At 54.6% G+C, this 18,168-nt stretch overlaps 1 protein-coding gene across 1 annotated transcript in view; it reads left to right on the top strand.

Moving 5' to 3' along the window:
• Positions 1-2,848: 2,848 nt before the first annotated feature.
• The window catches only part of LOC149430710 (ena/VASP-like protein), a 50,192-nt gene continuing 34,872 nt past the window's right edge, over positions 2,849-18,168 (top strand). Inside the window, exons 1-2 of the mRNA XM_089666069.1 lie at positions 2,849-2,957; positions 13,531-13,699. Coding sequence (XP_089522195.1) covers positions 2,947-2,957; positions 13,531-13,699 — 180 coding nt within the window. The 5' untranslated portion in view covers positions 2,849-2,946. The remainder of the gene's footprint in view (positions 2,958-13,530; positions 13,700-18,168) is intronic.

Genomic DNA, 18,168 nt, shown 5'->3' with positions numbered 1-18,168 from the left:
TCCCCCGGAGAGCGCTCATCTCGTGTGTTTGGGTTCCTCTCCCCCTGACCTCCTCATCCCCCGGAGAGCGCTCATCTCATGGGTTTGGGTTCCTCTCCCCCTGACCTCCTCATTCCCCGGAGAGCTCATGTCATGGGTTTGGGTTCCTCTCCCCCTGACCTCCTCATCCGCCGGAGAGCGCTCATCTCGTGTGTTTGGGTTCCTCTCCTTCTGACATCCTCATCCCCCGGAGAGCGCTCATCTCGTGGGTTTGGGTTCCTCTCCCCCTGACCTCCTCATCCCCCGGAGAGCGCTCATGTCATGGGTTTAGGTTCCTCTCCCCCTGACCTCCTCATCCCCCGGAGAGCGCTCATCTCGTGTGTTTGGGTTCCTCTCCCCCTGACATCCTCATCCCCCGGAGAGCGCTCATCTCGTGTGTTTGGGTTCCTCTCCCCCTGACATCCTTATCCCCCGGAGAGCGCTCATCTCGTGTGTTTGGGTTCCTCTCCCCCTGACCTCCTCATCCCCCGGAGAGCGCTCATCTCATGGGTTTGGGTTCCTCTCCCCCTGACCTCCTCATCCCCCGGAGAGCGCTCATCTCACGTGTTTGGGTTCCTCTCCCCCTGACCTCCTCATCCCCCGGAGAGCGCTCATCTCACGTGTTTCGGTTCCTCTCCTTCTGACATCCTCATCCCCCGGAGAGCGCTCATCTCGTGGGTTTGGGTTCCTCTCCCCCTGACCTCCTCATCCCCCGGAGAGCGCTCATGTCATGGGTTTGGGTTCCTCTCCCCCTGACCTCCTCATCCCCCGGAGAGCGCTCATCTCATGGGTTTGGGTTCCTCTCCCCCTGACCTCCTCATCCCCCGGAGAGCGCTCATCTCACGTGTTTGGGTTCCTCTCCCCCTGACCTCCTCATCCCCCGGAGAGCGCTCATCTCACGTGTTTGGGTTCCTCTCCTTCTGACATCCTCATCCCCCGGAGAGCGCTCATCTCGTGTGTTTGGGTTCCTCTCCCCCTGACCTCCTCATCCCCCGGAGAGCGCTCATCTCGTGTGTTTGGGTTCCTCTCCCCCTGACCTCCTCATCCCCCGGAGAGCGCTCATGTCATGGGTTTGGGTTCCTCTCCCCCTGACCTCATCCCCCGGAGAGCGCTCATGTCATGGGTTTGGGTTCCTCTCCCCCTGACCTCCTCATCCCCCGGAGAGCGCTCATCTCGTGTGTTTGGGTTCCTCTCCCCCTGACCTCCTCATCCCCCGGAGAGCGCTCATCTCGTGGGTTTGGGTTCCTCTCCCCCTGACCTCCTCATCCCCCGGAGAGCGCTCATCTCGTGGGTTTGGGTTCCTCTCCTTCTGACATCCTCATCCCCCGGAGAGCGCTCATCTCGTGTGTTTGGGTTCCTCTCCTTCTGACATCCTCATCCCCCGGAGAGCGCTCATCTCGTGTGTTTGGGTTCCTTGTGGTTTTTGGGGGTTTCTCTTATCTATCGCAGTGACTTTTACTGACTTTTTATTTTGGTGGACAATTTATTCATATGTACATCATCTGCATTTCATGTCTTCTGCTGGTCACTGGCAGAAAGCTCTGTGCAAATAACTAAAGAAGAACTCCGGTTCTTGTATGAAAATCCAGAGGCCAGCATTATAAAAAATACAAATGGCAGTACTTACCTTTATTCAGGGTCCCCCCCCCCCCCAGGGCTCCCCCCCCCCCAGTGATTCCTTTCCTACATCAGATGTTTCCAGTCTTCTGGGTTGATGATTGACAGCATCGTTCAGTCCACTTCCTCTGAGACTCGGCTGTCATGGACCTGCCTCATGGGGGCGTGTCATTGTAGCACCTTGGCTACCGTGTAATATTTATGTCAGGTCCTTCTATATCGCCATCATTGTACGCAGCACTTTACATATACATTGTACATTCCCATCTGGCCCCGCCCCCGAGGAGCATACAAGCTGAGGTCCCTAACTCACATTCATACATACACATACTGGGGCCAATGTAGACAGGAGCCAATCACAGAGTTCTACTGTAAGGTCAGACATGAAGTGTCCTGGATATCATTGTCCTGCTATTCCTGTACAGCAGCACTCAGACTGGGAGAGGGAGGGGAGCACTACGAGCCAAACGCCTCACTCTACTGACCGATCCCACCAAAGTCCTCTGTAAGCTTTGTCTGTTGTGCTGCAAACCCCCCCCCCCCCCCCCCGAGGAACTAGGACCCCGGTCAGGGTTTTTGTTTCTGTCTGCATCCCGTTTCCTGTCACTTCCTGTCTGGTGAATCTGTTGTCACCTGGACAGGAAGTGAGGGTAAATCTCTCAAGATAGCAAGGCCTGATCCTTCACTACTCCATCCAGATCTAGAAGGCACATTGGAGTTCGACATTCATCGTTCCATGCGTTATGGCCCATCTACAAGATTGCTCAGCATTGGCCGCCTCATACTGTCACCTCGGTCACCTCTGTATGAAGGGTGCAGCTTGAGCTTCTGAGTTCTGTGAACAGATTCTACCAAAGGAGGAAAGAAAATGGAGAAATAGTGAAAAACAGCTCAATGCTGCCCCTTGTGGCTGGAGAGAAGACAGCGGAATTCATATTCATCTGAAAAGAAAACGGAAAGTTTGATCGTTTTAATCCTGAAATCTGTACAAAGTCGAACTTCTTTCCAGTGGATCTCATGGGCCCCCAGGCTGTTAGAAAGGGCCCCGTGACACTTAGATCAGGGGGCGGAGCACAGAAAGGGTTAAATCTGTGTTTGTACGGAAGCGTCCCACACATGAACCGCCACGGCGAGGAGTTTCGCTTCTCATTGCTACAAGTAACAAGTTAACCAAAACCAACTTCCTGCGAAGACTTCCTTTTCCTGCGTATAATCGGCGTCTACATGTAGTTCAGCTTCATATCATCCGCGTCCTGCAGAGCGACCCGTCATGTACGCCGCGCACTGAGCGCCCAACTCCGCGACATCGCCATGGCGCCCGGGTACGTACCGCCTTCCCAGAGAATAAGACGAGGATTCTCTCCTCCCGACTCCCAGCTGAGGCCGCGGTCACATGACCTCCATCCTGTCCGCCGCCTGGAGTGTGCGCTTCTTGTGGAATCTGCCCATTGGCTGCCAGAACGGCCAATCAAAGGGTCCTCACCGGGCCCCCACTGGGTCCTATAGGGTCCTTTCACACGGGCGTTCCCTTTTTTCATCAGTTCAGTCACATTTTTCCAAGAAAAACCGGATCAGTTCATATCAGTTACCATCCTTTACCAATACGAAAACAGATCATTTGCCCGTTTACATCCGTTTTTTTCTGTTTACATCCTTTTTTTCCGTTTACATCCATTTTTTGCCATTTACATCCGTTTTTTTCTGTTTACATCCGTTTTTTTCTGTTTACATCCGTTTTTTTCTGTTTACATCCGTTTTTTCCGTTTACATCCATTTTTTGCCATTTACATCCGTTTTTCCCGCTTACATCCGTTTTTTTCTGTTTACATCCGTTTTTTTCTGTTTACATCCGTTTTTTCCGTTTACATCCGTTTTTTGCCATTTACATCCGTTTTTCCCGCTTACATCCGTTTTTTTTCTGTTTACATCCGTTTTTCCCGTTTACATCTGATTTTTTCTGTTTACATCCATTTTTCCCCATTTACATCCATTTTTTCCATTTACATCCATTTTTTCCCATTTACATCCGTTTTTTCCGTTTACATCCATTTTTTCCCGTTTACATCTGTTTTTCCCGCTTACTTCCGTTTTTTTCCATTTACATCCATTTTTCCCCATTTACATCCGTTTTTTCCGTTTACATCCATTTTTTGCCATTTACATCCGTTTTTCCCGCTTACATCCGTTTTTTTCTGTTTACATCCGTTTTTCCCGTTTACATCTGATTTTTTCTGTTTACATCCATTTTTCCCCATTTACATCCATTTTTTCCGTTTACATCCATTTTTTCCCATTTACATCCGTTTTTTCCGTTTACATCCGTTTTTTGCCATTTACATCCGTTTTTCCCGCTTACATCCGTTTTTTTCTGTTTACATCCGTTTTTCCCGTTTACATCTGATTTTTTCTGTTTACATCCGTTTTTTTCTGTTTACATCCATTTTTCCCCATTTACATCCATTTTTCCCCATTTACATCCATTTTTTCCGTTTACATCCATTTTTTCCCATTTACATCCGTTTTTTCCGTTTACATCCATTTTTTCCCGTTTACATTTGTTTTTCCCGCTTACTTCCGTTTTTTTCCATTTACATCCATTTTTTCCCATTTACATCCGTTTTTCCCGTTTACATCCATTTTTTTCCGTTTACATCCATTTTTCCCCATTTACATCCGTTTTTCCCGTTTACATCCATTTTTTTCCGTTTACATCCATTTTTCCCCATTTACATCCGTTTTTCCAGTTTACATCCATTTTTGTCTATTTACATCTTTTTTTCCGTTTAAATCAGTTTTTTGTCCGTTCTGTTTTGGTTTTTTTGGAAGTAATTACGGTTTTCTTCCGTTTAAAAGATGTCAGCAGATGCCGAAATGAATGGATGTAAACGGATGATCTTCCTCTAGTCCATAGAAATACATGGGGGGGCGATTTTCATCCATAAACGGACAGATGAAAGGCGGACATACGGGGCGCTCGGGGGGAAAGGGGCCTCAATGTGAAGACTGGTTGGTTACACGGGGAGCAGCTTGCGATCAGCTGACGCCATTTCTGATGATGGCACCACAGATGGTCATGTGACAGCCGAATTGGGGAAATAAATGAGATTTTCCGGCAAGCCATACATTATGCAATTTTCTTTCCTTCAATCACAGGCTGAAGTAAAGAAATTTGTTTGATTCCCTCCTCCTGCCGCACCATTGTATCTGGAGAGTGGAAGGATTCCCCGCCATCAGAATACAATGATCACTGCTGGCGGCTATGGCTGCTGGCGGGGATCGTACAGAAAACCCGGCAGGCTGGTTGTACGGAAGGCGATCGATAGATCAGCCAACCCACAGAGGGATCCGAATTCGTCTGCTTCCTGCTGATCCCTCACTGGCCGGATTTAGAAGGTTTTAGATCTGGCTGGAGCGGGATTTGTAGTAAATCACATTTATTGGTGTGTGGGGGTCCAGCAATGGATCGATCCCAATCCTGATCTGATTAACGGGTCCAATGTGGACGACAATCTATTCCCACCCCTCCCCCATCCATTGGCCATGGTTCCTATTGGCTGGTAGAAGTGTGTTGGCGGATGTTCCTCCTTCCTGACTGCGGTCTCTGTGACCCCTCGGATCCCATTGATGGGGAGAAGTGACCGCGTGTCATGATTTATGGCAGGGAGGTCTCACTTTCTGGCATCTGTTTTACAGCAGACCTCTGAATGTCCTGAGCAAAGGAGGAATAACCGTAGAATGAACGAGGCGTATAGTCAGAATAATCTCTCGTGTTATATTTATAGATGTTGCTGAGTTGTCGGGAGGAACAATTGTCAGTTTCAGTTCCTTCGTTACATTTCCTGTCTTAAAGTACAAATTTGCATGAAGCTGGGGGCCCGCAATGACACCCTGCCCCCACAATGCCGCCCTGCCCCCACAATGTCGCCCTGCCCCCACAATGCCGCCCTGCCCCCACAATGCCGCCCTGCCCCCACAATGTCGCCCTGTCCCCACAATGTCGCCCTGCCCCCACAATGCCGCCCTGCCCCCACGATGCCGCCCTGCCCCCACAATGCCGCCCTGCCCCCACAATGCCGCCCTGCCCTCACGATGCCGCCCTGCCCCCACAATGCCGCCCTGCCCCCACAATGCCGCCCTGCCCCCACATGTCGCCCTGTCCGCCCTGCCCCCACAATGCCGCCCTGCCCCCACAATGTCGCCCTGTCCTCACGATGCCGCCCTGCCCCCACAATGCCGCCCTGCCCCCACAATGTCGCCCTGTCCTCACGATGCCGCCCTGCCCCCACAATGTCGCCCTGTCCCCACAATGCCGCCCTGCCCCCACGATGTCGCCCTGTCCCCGCGATGCCGCCCTGCCCCCGCGATGCCGCCCTGCCCCCGCGATGCCGCCCTGCCCCCACGATGACGCCCTGCCCCCGCGATGACGCCCTGCCCCCACGATGACGCCCTGCCCCCACGATGACGCCCTGCCCCCACACGGGGGAGTCACACCTACACTTTATATTCCATTCGCTTCATTCTCCAAAAACACCACATAAGGATCCTTATAAAATGTTTCTTCCTGGCCAATGAGAGTCCAAAGCTGCGTCACATGGCTGAGCTGAGAGATCCCGCCAGGACAGGTCACCTGCCTTGTGCCATCCAATCCGGGCTGTTGTTTTACAGCAGCTCAGAGGTGAGCTTGTGTTTCAGGGAAGTAATGGGGGGGGGGGTGCTGAAAGGTCTGCACTGGTGGACAATGGTCTGCACTGGTGGGCAATGGTCTGCACTGGTGGGCAATGGTCTGCACTGGTGGGCAATGGTCTGCACTGGTGGACAATGGTCTGTATAGGTGGGCAATGGTCTGCACTGGTGGGCAATGGTCTGCACTGGTGGGCAATGGTCTGCACTGGTGGGCAATGGTCTGCACTGGTGGGCAATGGTCTGCACTGGTGGACAATGGTCTGTATAGGTGGGCAATGGTCTGCACTGGTGGGCAATGGTCTGCACTGGTTGGCAATGGTCTGTATAGGTGGGAAATGGTCTGCACTGGTGGGCAATGGTCTGTATAGGTGGGCAATGGTCTGTATAGGTGGGCAATGGTCTGCACTGGTGGGCAATGGTCTGCACTGGTGGGCAATGGTCTGTATAGGTGGGCAATGGTCTGCAATGGTCTGCACTGGTGGGCAATGGTCTGTATAGGTGGGCAATGGTCTGTATAGGTGGGCAATGGTCTGCACTGGTGGGCAATGGTCTGCACTGGTGGGCAATGGTCTGTATAGGTGGGCAATGGTCTGCACTGGTGGGCAATGGTCTGTATAGGTGGGCAATGGTCTGTATAGGTGGGCAATGGTCTGTATAGGTGGGCAATGGTCTGCACTGATGGGCAATGGTCTGCACTGGTGGGCAATGGTCTGTATAGGTGGGCAATGGTCTGCACTGATGGGCAATGGTCTGCACTGGTGGGCAATGGTCTGTATAGGTGGGCAATGGTCTGCACTGGTGGGCAATGGTCTGTATAGGTGGGCAATGGTCTGTATAGGTGGGCAATGGTCTGCATTGGTGGGCAATGGTCTGCGTTGGTGGGCAATGGTCTGCACAGGTGGGCAATGGTCTGCGTTGGTGGGCAATGGTCTGCGTTGGTGGGCACTGTATGGTTTGTGCTGTATACAGAGAAGATTCATGACCATACAAGCTGTGAGGATGAAGCCTCTGTGTGGCCGGTGTCAGAGGTGAGGGTGGCTGGTGTCGGGTACGTAGTCATGTTGTAACAGGAAGGGGCCATCCCCAAACTCTTCCCACAAAGTTTGGAGCATGAAATTGTCCAAAATGTTGCCTTAAGAGTTCCCTTCACTGGAACTAGGGGGCCAAGCCCAACCCCTGAAAAACAACCCCCCACCATAATCCCCCCTCCACCAAACTCTACACTTGGCACAATGCAGTCAGGTAAGTACCGTTCTCCTGGCCACCGCCAAACCCAGACACGTCCATCGGATTGCCAGACAGAGAAGCGTGATTGGTCACTCCAGAGAACACGTCTCCTCTGCTCTAGAGTCCAGTGGCGGCGTGCTTTACACCACGGCATCCGACGCTTGGCATTGCACTTGGTGATGGAAGGCTTGGATGCAGCTGCTCGGCCATGGAAACCCATTCCATGAAGCTCTCTACGCACTGTTGTTGGGCTCATCTGAAGGCCACACCAAGTTTGGAGGTCTTTAGCTATTGACTCTGCAGACAGTTGGTGACTTCTGCGCACTGTGCGCTTCAGCATGCGCTGACCCCGCCCTGTCATGTGACGTGGCCTACCACTTGGTGGCTGAGTGGCTGTTGTTCCCAGTGGCTTCCACTTTGTTATAATCCCACTAACAGTTGAGCGTGGAATATTTAGTAGCCAGGAAATGTCACGGATGGACTTATTGCCCAGGTGGCCACCTATCACGGGACCACGCTTGGAGTCACTGAGCTCCTGAGAGCGACCCATTCTTTCACCAATGTTTGTAGAAGCCGTCTGCATGCCTAGGGGCTTGATTGTATACACCTGTGTCCATGGAGGGGATTGGAACACCTGAATCACATGATATGGAGGGGATCGGGACACCCGAATCACATGATATGGAGGGGATTGGAGCACCTGAATCACATGATATGGAGGGGATTGGAGCACCTGAATCACATGATATGGAGGGGATTGGAACACCTGAATCACATGATATGGAGGGGATTGGAACACCTGAATCACATATGGAGGGGATTGGAACACCTGAATCACATGATATGGAGGGGATTGGAGCACCTGAATCACATGATTGGGAGGGGATTGGAACACCTGAATCACATGATGTGGAGGGGATTGGAACACCTGAATCACATATGGAGGGGATTGGAACACCTGAATCACATGATATGGAGGGGATTGGAGCACCTGAATCACATGATTGGGAGGGGATTGGAGCACCTGAATCACATGATATGGAGGGCATTGGAACACCTGAATCACATGATGTGGAGGGCGGGGATGGTTGGAGGATTGCAGGCTCTGACTGTGACAGTAGAGGGCAGTACATACCTTCCCATGACTCACTGACTGCATGCTGGAATGGAGACAGGTAGGGATTCATGGATGGAGTCACCAAAAATGAAGACGGCTGATGACTCCAACTGGCAGGACTTGTGTGGGCCAACATTTAATGAGGTCCGTATATTTCCCCTGGTCTGGGGTCAGGAGGAGGTCTGTATATTTCCCCTGGTCTGGGGTCAGTATGAGGTCCGTATATTTCCCCTGGTCTGGGGTCAGTATGAGGTCCGTATATTTCCCCTGGTCTGGGGTCAGTATGAGGTCCGTATATTTCTCCTGGTCTGTCAGGAATGGACCCGCCAATGGTGGTGGGACTCACCTACCTTGTGGGCTGCAGTACCAGGGCTGGCCAGCGGGTGCTCTCAGCAGCCAGAAGCTCACGCCTGCAATCAGCAATCACCTGAGGCTGATTGCAGGAGGTGTATTTAAGGAATGGCCAGACCTGCAGTCAGTGCCTTGGTGTGTGTTTCCCATGAGCCCCTGTACCTGCATCCTGTCTGATTCCTGATTCTGTGTGATCCTGACCCTGAATGAACTCCGCCTGTCCTGACCCCAGCTATTCCTGACCACTCTCCAGCCTGCTCCTTTGTGTCTTGTCTGCCCGATGATTCCTGACCCGGCCCGCCTGACCCCTCCACCTCGCCTGACCCCTCCACCCCGCCTGACCCCTCCACCTCGCCTGACCCCTCCACCTCGCCTGACCCCTCCACCTCGCCTGACCCCTCCACCTCGCCTGACCCCTCCACCCCGCCTGACCCCTCCACCTCGCCTGACCCCTCCACCTCGCCTGACCCCTCCACCTCGCCTGACCCCTCCACCCCGCCTGACCCCTCCACCCCGCCTGACCCCTCCACCTCGCCTGACCCCTCCACCCCGCCTGACCCCTCCACCTCGCCTGACCCCTCCACCTCGCCTGACCCCTCCACCCCGCCTGACCCCTCCACCTCGCCTGACCCCTCCTCCTCGCCTGACCCATCCACCCCGCCTGACCCCTCCACCCCGCATGACCCCTCCACCTCGCCTGACCCCTCCACCCCGCCTGACCCCTCCACCCCGCCTGACCCCTCCACCTCGCCTGACCCCTCCACCTCGCCTGACCCCTCCACCCCGCCTGACCCCTCCACCCCGCCTGACCCCTCCACCTCGCCTGACCCCTCCACCTCGCCTGACCCCTCCACCCCGCCTGACCCCTCCACCTCGCCTGACCCCTCCACCTCGCCTGACCCCTCCACCCCGCCTGACCCCTCCACCTCGCCTGACCCCTCCTCCTCGCCTGACCCATCCACCCCGCCTGACCCCTCCACCCCGCATGACCCCTCCACCTCGCCTGACCCCTCCACCTCGCCTGACCCCTCCACCCCGCCTGACCCCTCCTCCTCGCCTGACCCCTCCACCCCGCCTGACCCCTCCACCCCGCCTGACCCCTCCACCCCGCCTGACCCCTCCACCTCGCCTGACCCCTCCACCTCGCCTGACCCCTCCACCCCGCCTGACCCCTCCTCCTCGCCTGACCCCTCCACCCCGCCTGACCCCTCCACCCCGCCTGACCCCTCCACCCCGCATGACCCCTCCACCTCGCCTGACCCCTCCACCTCGCCTGACCCCTCCCCCTCACCAGCCCTGACTGCTCTTATCTGTGTACATTCTGGTATCAGTTGGAGGTTTTGTTATATTTGTGTATAAATTATATTGTTACCCAGACTTGAGCCCGCGTTTCCCTGTGTCAGTCCACACATCTCTGGTCTTACCGGGAGCCCTGACATGGTCCGGGGTCAGCAGGAGGTCCGTATATTTCCCCTGGTCTGGGGTCAGTATGAGGTCCGTATATTTCCCCTGGTCTGGGGTCAGTATATGGTCCGTATATTTCCCCTGGTCCGGGGTCAGCAGGAGGTCCGTATATTTCCCCTGGTCCGGGGTCAGTATTGTCACGACCCGCAGTCGCCGCCACCAACAGGCGACAATCGCACAGCCGCGACTAACAGTAATACGTCACGCCCACGGCGTCAGACCCCAGACCTTCTCACCAAACTCGTGACCGAAGGGCCGGCCGATCCAAAACCGCGGTGTGACGCGCGTAACAAGGCCCCACCCAGCTGCACCCTACACAGCGATTGCCCAGCTAATGGACTACAATCGGTGCCTGCAGCCTGGATGCGCTTGTTACTGGGTCGGGTTAGTTACGCAACTAACCCTTCTACTGCCACCACCACTTTTGTCGGAGACGGGAAACTCCCGTTATCAAATATACACTATAATGATTGAAATATTGATCTATATAGCACGGCCCGCAGACCTGCTATACAGAGATATAACCACAGTAGCGTCTCTTCAAAGGCAGGGATTCGTGAATTGCAAGTAAGCGCTTAGAAACAGTTTAACACTTTCAGAAAGAAAGATTTATTACTAAAAGCGTTGGATGCAAAATAAATATGTACAAAGAGATATCACAAAAATATATATATATGTATATATAGACACAGCAAACATAGAATAGCGAGAAAATACAGGGTAAGTTACTTGCCTTGCCTGGTTTTAGCAAATTCAAGTTGTGAGCAGAAAGCTTCTTTGATCTCCCCTTGTTACGATGTTGCTCGGAGATCCCTGTGTGTGTGTCAGAGTTTCTCTAACTCACTTAAAAGTCTTCAAGGGTCCCTCTCAGGGGAAGGGGGGCTCTGACTACACGTTTTGGGAGTAGTCATTGGGGAACTCTAAACTAACTACAACTCATCCCCCATGATATGAAACATACAGTGCAGTTTTCTTATCTTGATTAAGATGGGGGAGGAATACACTTACAACCTTTATGACTGCTGGATGCAGGATGTCTTAACCTGGTTGACCCACACCATTTGTCAGGAGATAAAGTCTGCCTACAGGAATGCAGGGGGGATGTGAGGATTCCAGGAAGACCTCAAATACACAGACAGAACATGAAAACCAGGGTTGAGGGGGAACTCCGCTCCAATTCTGATGAGCAAGTTTGCCACAAGTATGAGGTCCGTATATTTCCTCTGGTCCGGGGTCATTATATGGGCCGTATATTTCCCCTGGTCTGGGGTCAGTAGGAGGTCCGTATATTTCCCCTGGTCTGGGGTCAGTATATGGTCCGTATATTTCCTCTGGTCTGGGGTCAGTAGGAGGTCCGTATATTTCCCCTGGTCCGGGGTCAGGAGGAGGTCCGTATATTTCCTCTGGTCCGGGGTCAGCAGGAGGTCCGTATATTTCCTCTGGTCCGGGGTCAGGAGGAGGTCCGTATATTTCCTCTGGTCCGGGGTCAGCAGGAGGTCCGTATATTTCCCCTGGTCTGGGGTCAGGAGGAGGTCCGTATATTTCCTCTGGTCCGGGGTCAGCAGGAGGTCCGTATATTTCCCCTGGTCTGGGGTCAGTATATGGTCTGTATATTTCCCCTGGTCTGGGGTCAGCAGGAGGTCCGTATATTTCCCCTGGTCTGGGGTCAGGAGGAGGTCCGTATATTTCCTCTGGTCCGGGGTCAGCAGGAGGTCCGTATATTTCCTCTGGTCCGGGGTCAGGAGGAGGTCCGTATATTCCCCCTGGTCCGGGGTCAGTATGTGGTCCGTATATTTCCTCTGGTCCGGGGTCAGGAGGAGGTCCGTATATTCCCCCTGGTCCGGGGTCAGGAGGAGGTCCGTATATTTCCCCTGGTCCGGGGTCAGTATATGGTCCGTATATTTCCCCTGGTCCGGGGTCAGTATGTGGTCCGTATATTTCCCCTGGTCCGGGGTCAGTATATGGTCCGTATATTCCCCCTGGTCCGGGGTCAGGAGGAGGTCCGTATATTTCCCCTGGTCCGGGGTCAGGAGGAGGTCCGTATATTTCCTCTGGTCCGGGGTCAGTATGTGGTCCGTATATTTCCCCTGGTCCGGGGTCAGTATGAGGTCCGTATATTTCCTCTGGTCTGGGGTCAGTATGAGGTCCGTATATTTCCCCTGGTCCGGGGTCAGTATATGGTCCGTATATTTCCTCTCGTCCGGGGTCAGTATATGGTCCGTATATTTCCCCTGGTCCGGGGTCAGTATATGGTCCGTATATTTCCCCTGGTCTGGGGTCAGTATGAGGTCCGTATATTTCCCCTGGTCCGGGGTCAGTATATGGTCCGTATATTTCCCCTGGTCTGGGGTCAGTATGAGGTCCGTATATTTCCCCTGGTCCGGGGTCAGTATATGGTCCGTATATTTCCCCTGGTCCGGGGTCAGTATATGGTCCGTATATTTCCCCTGGTCCGGGGTCAGTATATGGTCCGTATATTTCCCCTGGTCCGGGGTCAGTATATGGTCCGTATATTTCCCCTGGTCCGGGGTCAGTATATGGTCCGTATATTTCCCCTGGTTCGGGGTCAGTATATGGTCCGTATATTTCCCCTGGTCCGGGGTCAGTATATGGTCCGTATATTTCCCCTGGTTCGGGGTCAGTATATGGTCCGTATATTTCCCCTGGTCCGGGGTCAGTATATGGTCCGTATATTTCCCCTGGTTCGGGGTCAGTATATGGTCCGTATATTTCCTCTGGTCTGGGGTCAGTATATGGTCCGTATATTTCCCCTGGTCCGGGGTCAGGAGGAGTTCCGTATATTTCCCCTGGTCCGGGGTCAGGAGGAGGTCCGTATATTTCCTCTGGTCCGGGGTCAGTATATGGTCCGTATATTTCCCCTGGTCCGGGGTCAGTATGTGGTCCGTATATTTCCTCTGGTCCGGGGTCAGTATGTGGTCCGTATATTTCAGTTTCAGGTGGGCCGGTATATGGTGTGCGGTCTCCTCTGTGACCCGCGTGGATGAAGTGTGATGCATCCTGGGAGGTGACGCCGCTCTCCTTTTCCTTTGCAGTGAGCAGAGCATTTGTCAGGCGCGGGCGTCCGTCATGATCTACGATGACACCAGCAAGAAGTGGGTGCCGATCAAACCCGGGCAGCAGGGCTTCAGCCGCATCAACATCTACCACAACACGGCCAGCAACACCTTCCGGGTCGTCGGGGTCAAACTACAGGACCAGCAGGTAAGTCGCAGCCAGTCCTGGGTGTCATAGAAGTCCTCCACATGTGTCACATGACCACAGCCTTCCCGGAACTCCTCCCACCCCTCCATCTCCCCGCAGATCCCAATGGGGACTCCCGCCCCTCCATCTCCCCGCAGATCCCAATGGGGACTCCCGCCCCTCCATCTCCCCGCAGATCCCAATGGGGACTCCTGACACCAACAGTCCTCGGAGGGCTGCCACGTCCACTGCAGGTTTGCTGCAACGAGAAGGTGGAATCCCTCACACCATAGAAATGCAGTCCGGACCCGTTCCCAAATGTCGGTGAGATCACTGGAACTGAGCGCTCCGGTGTGACCCCGCCATTGGGACCCCGATACCCTGGACTGCATGTGGTGTGACCCCGCCATTGGGACCCCGATACCCTGGACTGCATGAAGTGTGACCCCGCCATTAGGACCCCGATACCCTGGACTGCATGAGGTGTGACCCCGCCATTGGGACCCCGATACCCTGGACTGCATGTGGTGTGACCCCGCCCTAAGGGTGAAAGTGGAACTGCACGGAATCCGAGCTCCACAAATCCGGCATCCTTCATCATTCATTTATAATATTCAAAGCAAACTCTTCCATCCATCCATCCATCCATGTCTCCATCCATCCAACATGTCACCATCCATCCGTGTCTCCATCCGTGTCTCCATCCATTCATCCATGTCTCCATCCATCCAACATGTCACCATCCATCCGTGTCTCCAAACATGTCTCCATCCATCCAACATGTCTCCATCCATCTGTGTCACCATCCATCCGTGTCTCCATCCATGTCTCCATCCATTCATCCATGTCTCCATCCATCCAACATGTCACCATCCATCCGTGTCTCCATCCATGTCTCCATCCATCCAACATGTCTCCATCCATCCAACATGTCTCCATCCATCGAACATGTCACCATCCATCCGTGTCACCATCCATCCATGTCTCCATCCACCCATCCATGTCTCCCGCCATCCATCCATCCATGTCTCCATCCATGTCTCCATCCACCCACCCATGTCTCCACCCACCCATGTCTCCCGCCATCCATCCATCCATGTCTCCATCCACCCACCCATGTCTCCGTCCATCCATCCATGTCTCCCGCCATCCATCTATCCATCCCTCCTCCATCCATCCATGTCTCCATCCACCCACCCATGTCTCTCTCCATCCATCCATCCATCCATCCATGTCTCCATCCATCCATCCATCCATCCCTCCTCCATCTACCCATCTATGTCTCCATCTTTATTTTGCTGAGAATTAATTTTGAAAAACACCTCCTGGCATGTCAGGCAGTGACCATCTTGAGTAAGGGCAGACGATTCATGTAGCAGTTACCTCCTGGAATCCATCTGCCCTTAGCTCAGTCATTGGCTGAGCTGGGGTCCCTCCGTCCTCTCCTGAAGACTCCTGGGAAGTATGACATCATTTGTCTAGGCCAGAAACCAGGAAGTAAATGAAGGATTACAAAGAAGCAAGGTTAAACTAAGTGACTACAATATACTTCTCCATGACTAATGCTGGAAGCATGAGGATTGCACAGAGCCCACGATGGGTCCACTATGGGTCCACGATGGGACCATGACGGGTCCACGACGAGCCCACGACGAGCCCACGATAAGTCCATGATGGGACCACGATGAGTCCACGACGGGTCCACGACGAGTCCACGATGGGTCCATGATGAGCCCACGATGAGTCCACTATGGGTCCACGATGGGACCATGACGGGTCCACGACGAGCCCACGATAAGTCCATGATGGGACCACGATGAGTCCACGATAAGTCCATGATGGGACCACGATGAGTCCACGACGAGTCCACGATGGGTCCACGATGATTTAGAGAGTGACATTCCCCTTTAGACATCCTGAGACTGGAGATGAAGGGCGGTGTAATGGCTTCCAGAAGCTTCCATCTGCAGCCGCTAGGGCTCTCTATGGTGGGATCGCTCTCTATGGGGGGATCGCTCTCCGGCTCTCTATGGTGGGATCGCTCTCCGGCTCTCTATGGGGGGATCGCTCTCTGGCTCTCTATGGGGGGATCGCTCTCCGGCTCTCTATGGTGGGATCGCTCTCCGGCTCTCTATGGTGGGATCGCTCTCCGGCTCTCTATGGTGGGATCGCTCTCCGGCTCTCTATGGTGGGATCGCTCTCCGGCTCTCTATGGTGGGATCGCTCTCCGGCTCTCTATGGTGGGATCGCTCTCCGGCTCTCTATGGGGGGATCGCTCTCTGGCTCTCTATGGTGGGATCGCTCTCTATGGTGGGATCGCTCTCCGGCTCTCTATGGTGGGATCGCTCTCCGGCTCTCTATGGGGGGATCGCTCTCTGGCTCTCTATGGTGGGATCGCTCTCCGGCTCTCTATGGTGGGATCGCTCTCCGGCTCTCTATGGTGGGATCGCTCTCCAGCTCTCTATGGTGGGATCGCTCTCCGGCTCTCTATGGGGGGATCGCTCTCTGGCTCTCTATGGTGGGATCGCTCTCCGGCTCTCTATGGTGGGATCGCTCTCCGGCTCTCTATGGTGGGATCGCTCTCCGGCTCTCTATGGTGGGATCGCTCTCCGGCTCTCTATGGGGGGATCGCTCTCTGGCTCTCTATGGTGGGATCGCTCTCTATGGTGGGATCGCTCTCCGGCTCTCTATGGTGGGATCGCTCTCCGGCTCTCTATGGTGGGATCGCTCTCCGGCTCTCTATGGTGGGATCGCTCTCTATGGTGGGATCGCTCTCTATGGTAGGATTGCTCTCCGGCTCTCTTTGGTGGGATCGCTCTCCGGCTCTCTATGGTGGGATCACTCTCTATGGTTGGATCACTCTCTATGGTGGGATCGCTCTCCGGCTCTCTATGGTGGGATCGCTCTCCGGCTCTCTATGGTGGGATCGCTCTCCGGCTCTCTATGGTGGGATCGCTCTCCTGCTCTCTATGGTGGGATCGCTCTCCGGCTCTCTATGGTGGGATCGCTCTCCGGCTCTCTATGGTGGGATCGCTCTCCGGCTCTCTATGGTGGGATCGCTCTCCGGCTCTCTATGGTGGGATCGCTCTCCGGCTCTCTATGGTGGGATCGCTCTCCGGCTCTCTATGGTGGGATCGCTCTCCTGCTCTCTATGGTGGGATCGCTCTCTATGGTGGGATCGCTCTCCTGCTCTCTATGGTGGGATCGCTCTCTATGGGGGGATCGCTCTCCGGCTCTCTATGGTGAGATCGCTCTCTATGGTGGGATCGCTCTCCGGCTCTCTATGGTGGGATCGCTCTCCGGCTCTCTATGGTGGGATCGCTCTCCGGCTCTCTATGGTGGGATCGCTCTCCGGCTCTCTATGGTGGGATCGCTCTCCTGCTCTCTATGGTGGGATCGCTCTCCTGCTCTCTATGGTGGGATCGCTCTCTATGGTGGGATCGCTCTCCTGCTCTCTATGGTGGGATCGCTCTCTATGGGGGGATCGCTCTCCTGCTCTCTATGGTGGGATCGCTCTCTATGGGGGGATCGCTCTCCGGCTCTCTATGGTGAGATCGCTCTCTATAGTGGGTTCGCTCTCTGGCTCTTTATGGTGGGATCGCTCTCTATGGGGGGGATCGCTCTCCGGCTATCTATGGTGAGATCGCTCTCTATGGTAGGATTGCTCTCCGGCTCTCTTTGGTGGGATCGCTCTCCGGCTCTCTATGGTGAGATCGCTCTCTATGGTAGGATTGCTCTCTGGCTCTCTATGGTGGGATCGCTCTCCGGCTCTCTATGGGGGGATCGCTCTCTGGCTCTCTATGGTGGGATCGCTCTCCGGCTCTCTATGGGGGGATCGCTCTCTGGCTCTCTATGGTGGGATCGCTCTCCGGCTCTCTATGGTGGGATCGCTCTCCGGCTCTCTATGGGGGGATCGCTCTCTGGCTCTCTATGGTGGGATCGCTCTCCGGCTCTCTATGGGGGGATCGCTCTCTGGCTCTCTATGGTGGGATCGCTCTCCGGCTCTCTATGGTGGGATCGCTCTCCGGCTCTCTATGGTGGGATCGCTCTCCGGCTCTCTATGGGGGGATCGCTCTCTGGCTCTCTATGGGGGGATCGCTCTCCGGCTCTCTATGGTGGGATCGCTCTCCGGCTCTCTATGGTGGGATCGCTCTCCGGCTCTCTATGGTGGGATCGCTCTCCGGCTCTCTATGGTGGGATCGCTCTCCGGCTCTCTATGGTGGGATCGCTCTCCGGCTCTCTATGGGGGGATCGCTCTCTGGCTCTCTATGGTGGGATCGCTCTCTATGGTGGGATCGCTCTCCGGCTCTCTATGGTGGGATCGCTCTCCGGCTCTCTATGGGGGGATCGCTCTCTGGCTCTCTATGGTGGGATCGCTCTCCGGCTCTCTATGGTGGGATCGCTCTCCGGCTCTCTATGGTGGGATCGCTCTCCAGCTCTCTATGGTGGGATCGCTCTCCGGCTCTCTATGGGGGGATCGCTCTCTGGCT

The sequence above is a fragment of the Staurois parvus genome, unplaced genomic scaffold, assembly GCF_062004578.1.
Source record: "Staurois parvus isolate SC_StPar_1 unplaced genomic scaffold, SC_StPar_1.0 ptg002509l, whole genome shotgun sequence".
Taxonomy (NCBI): domain Eukaryota; kingdom Metazoa; phylum Chordata; class Amphibia; order Anura; family Ranidae; genus Staurois; species Staurois parvus.
The sequence above is the reverse complement of the archived record's forward strand: the minus strand, read 5'-3'. Positions and strand labels throughout refer to the sequence as shown.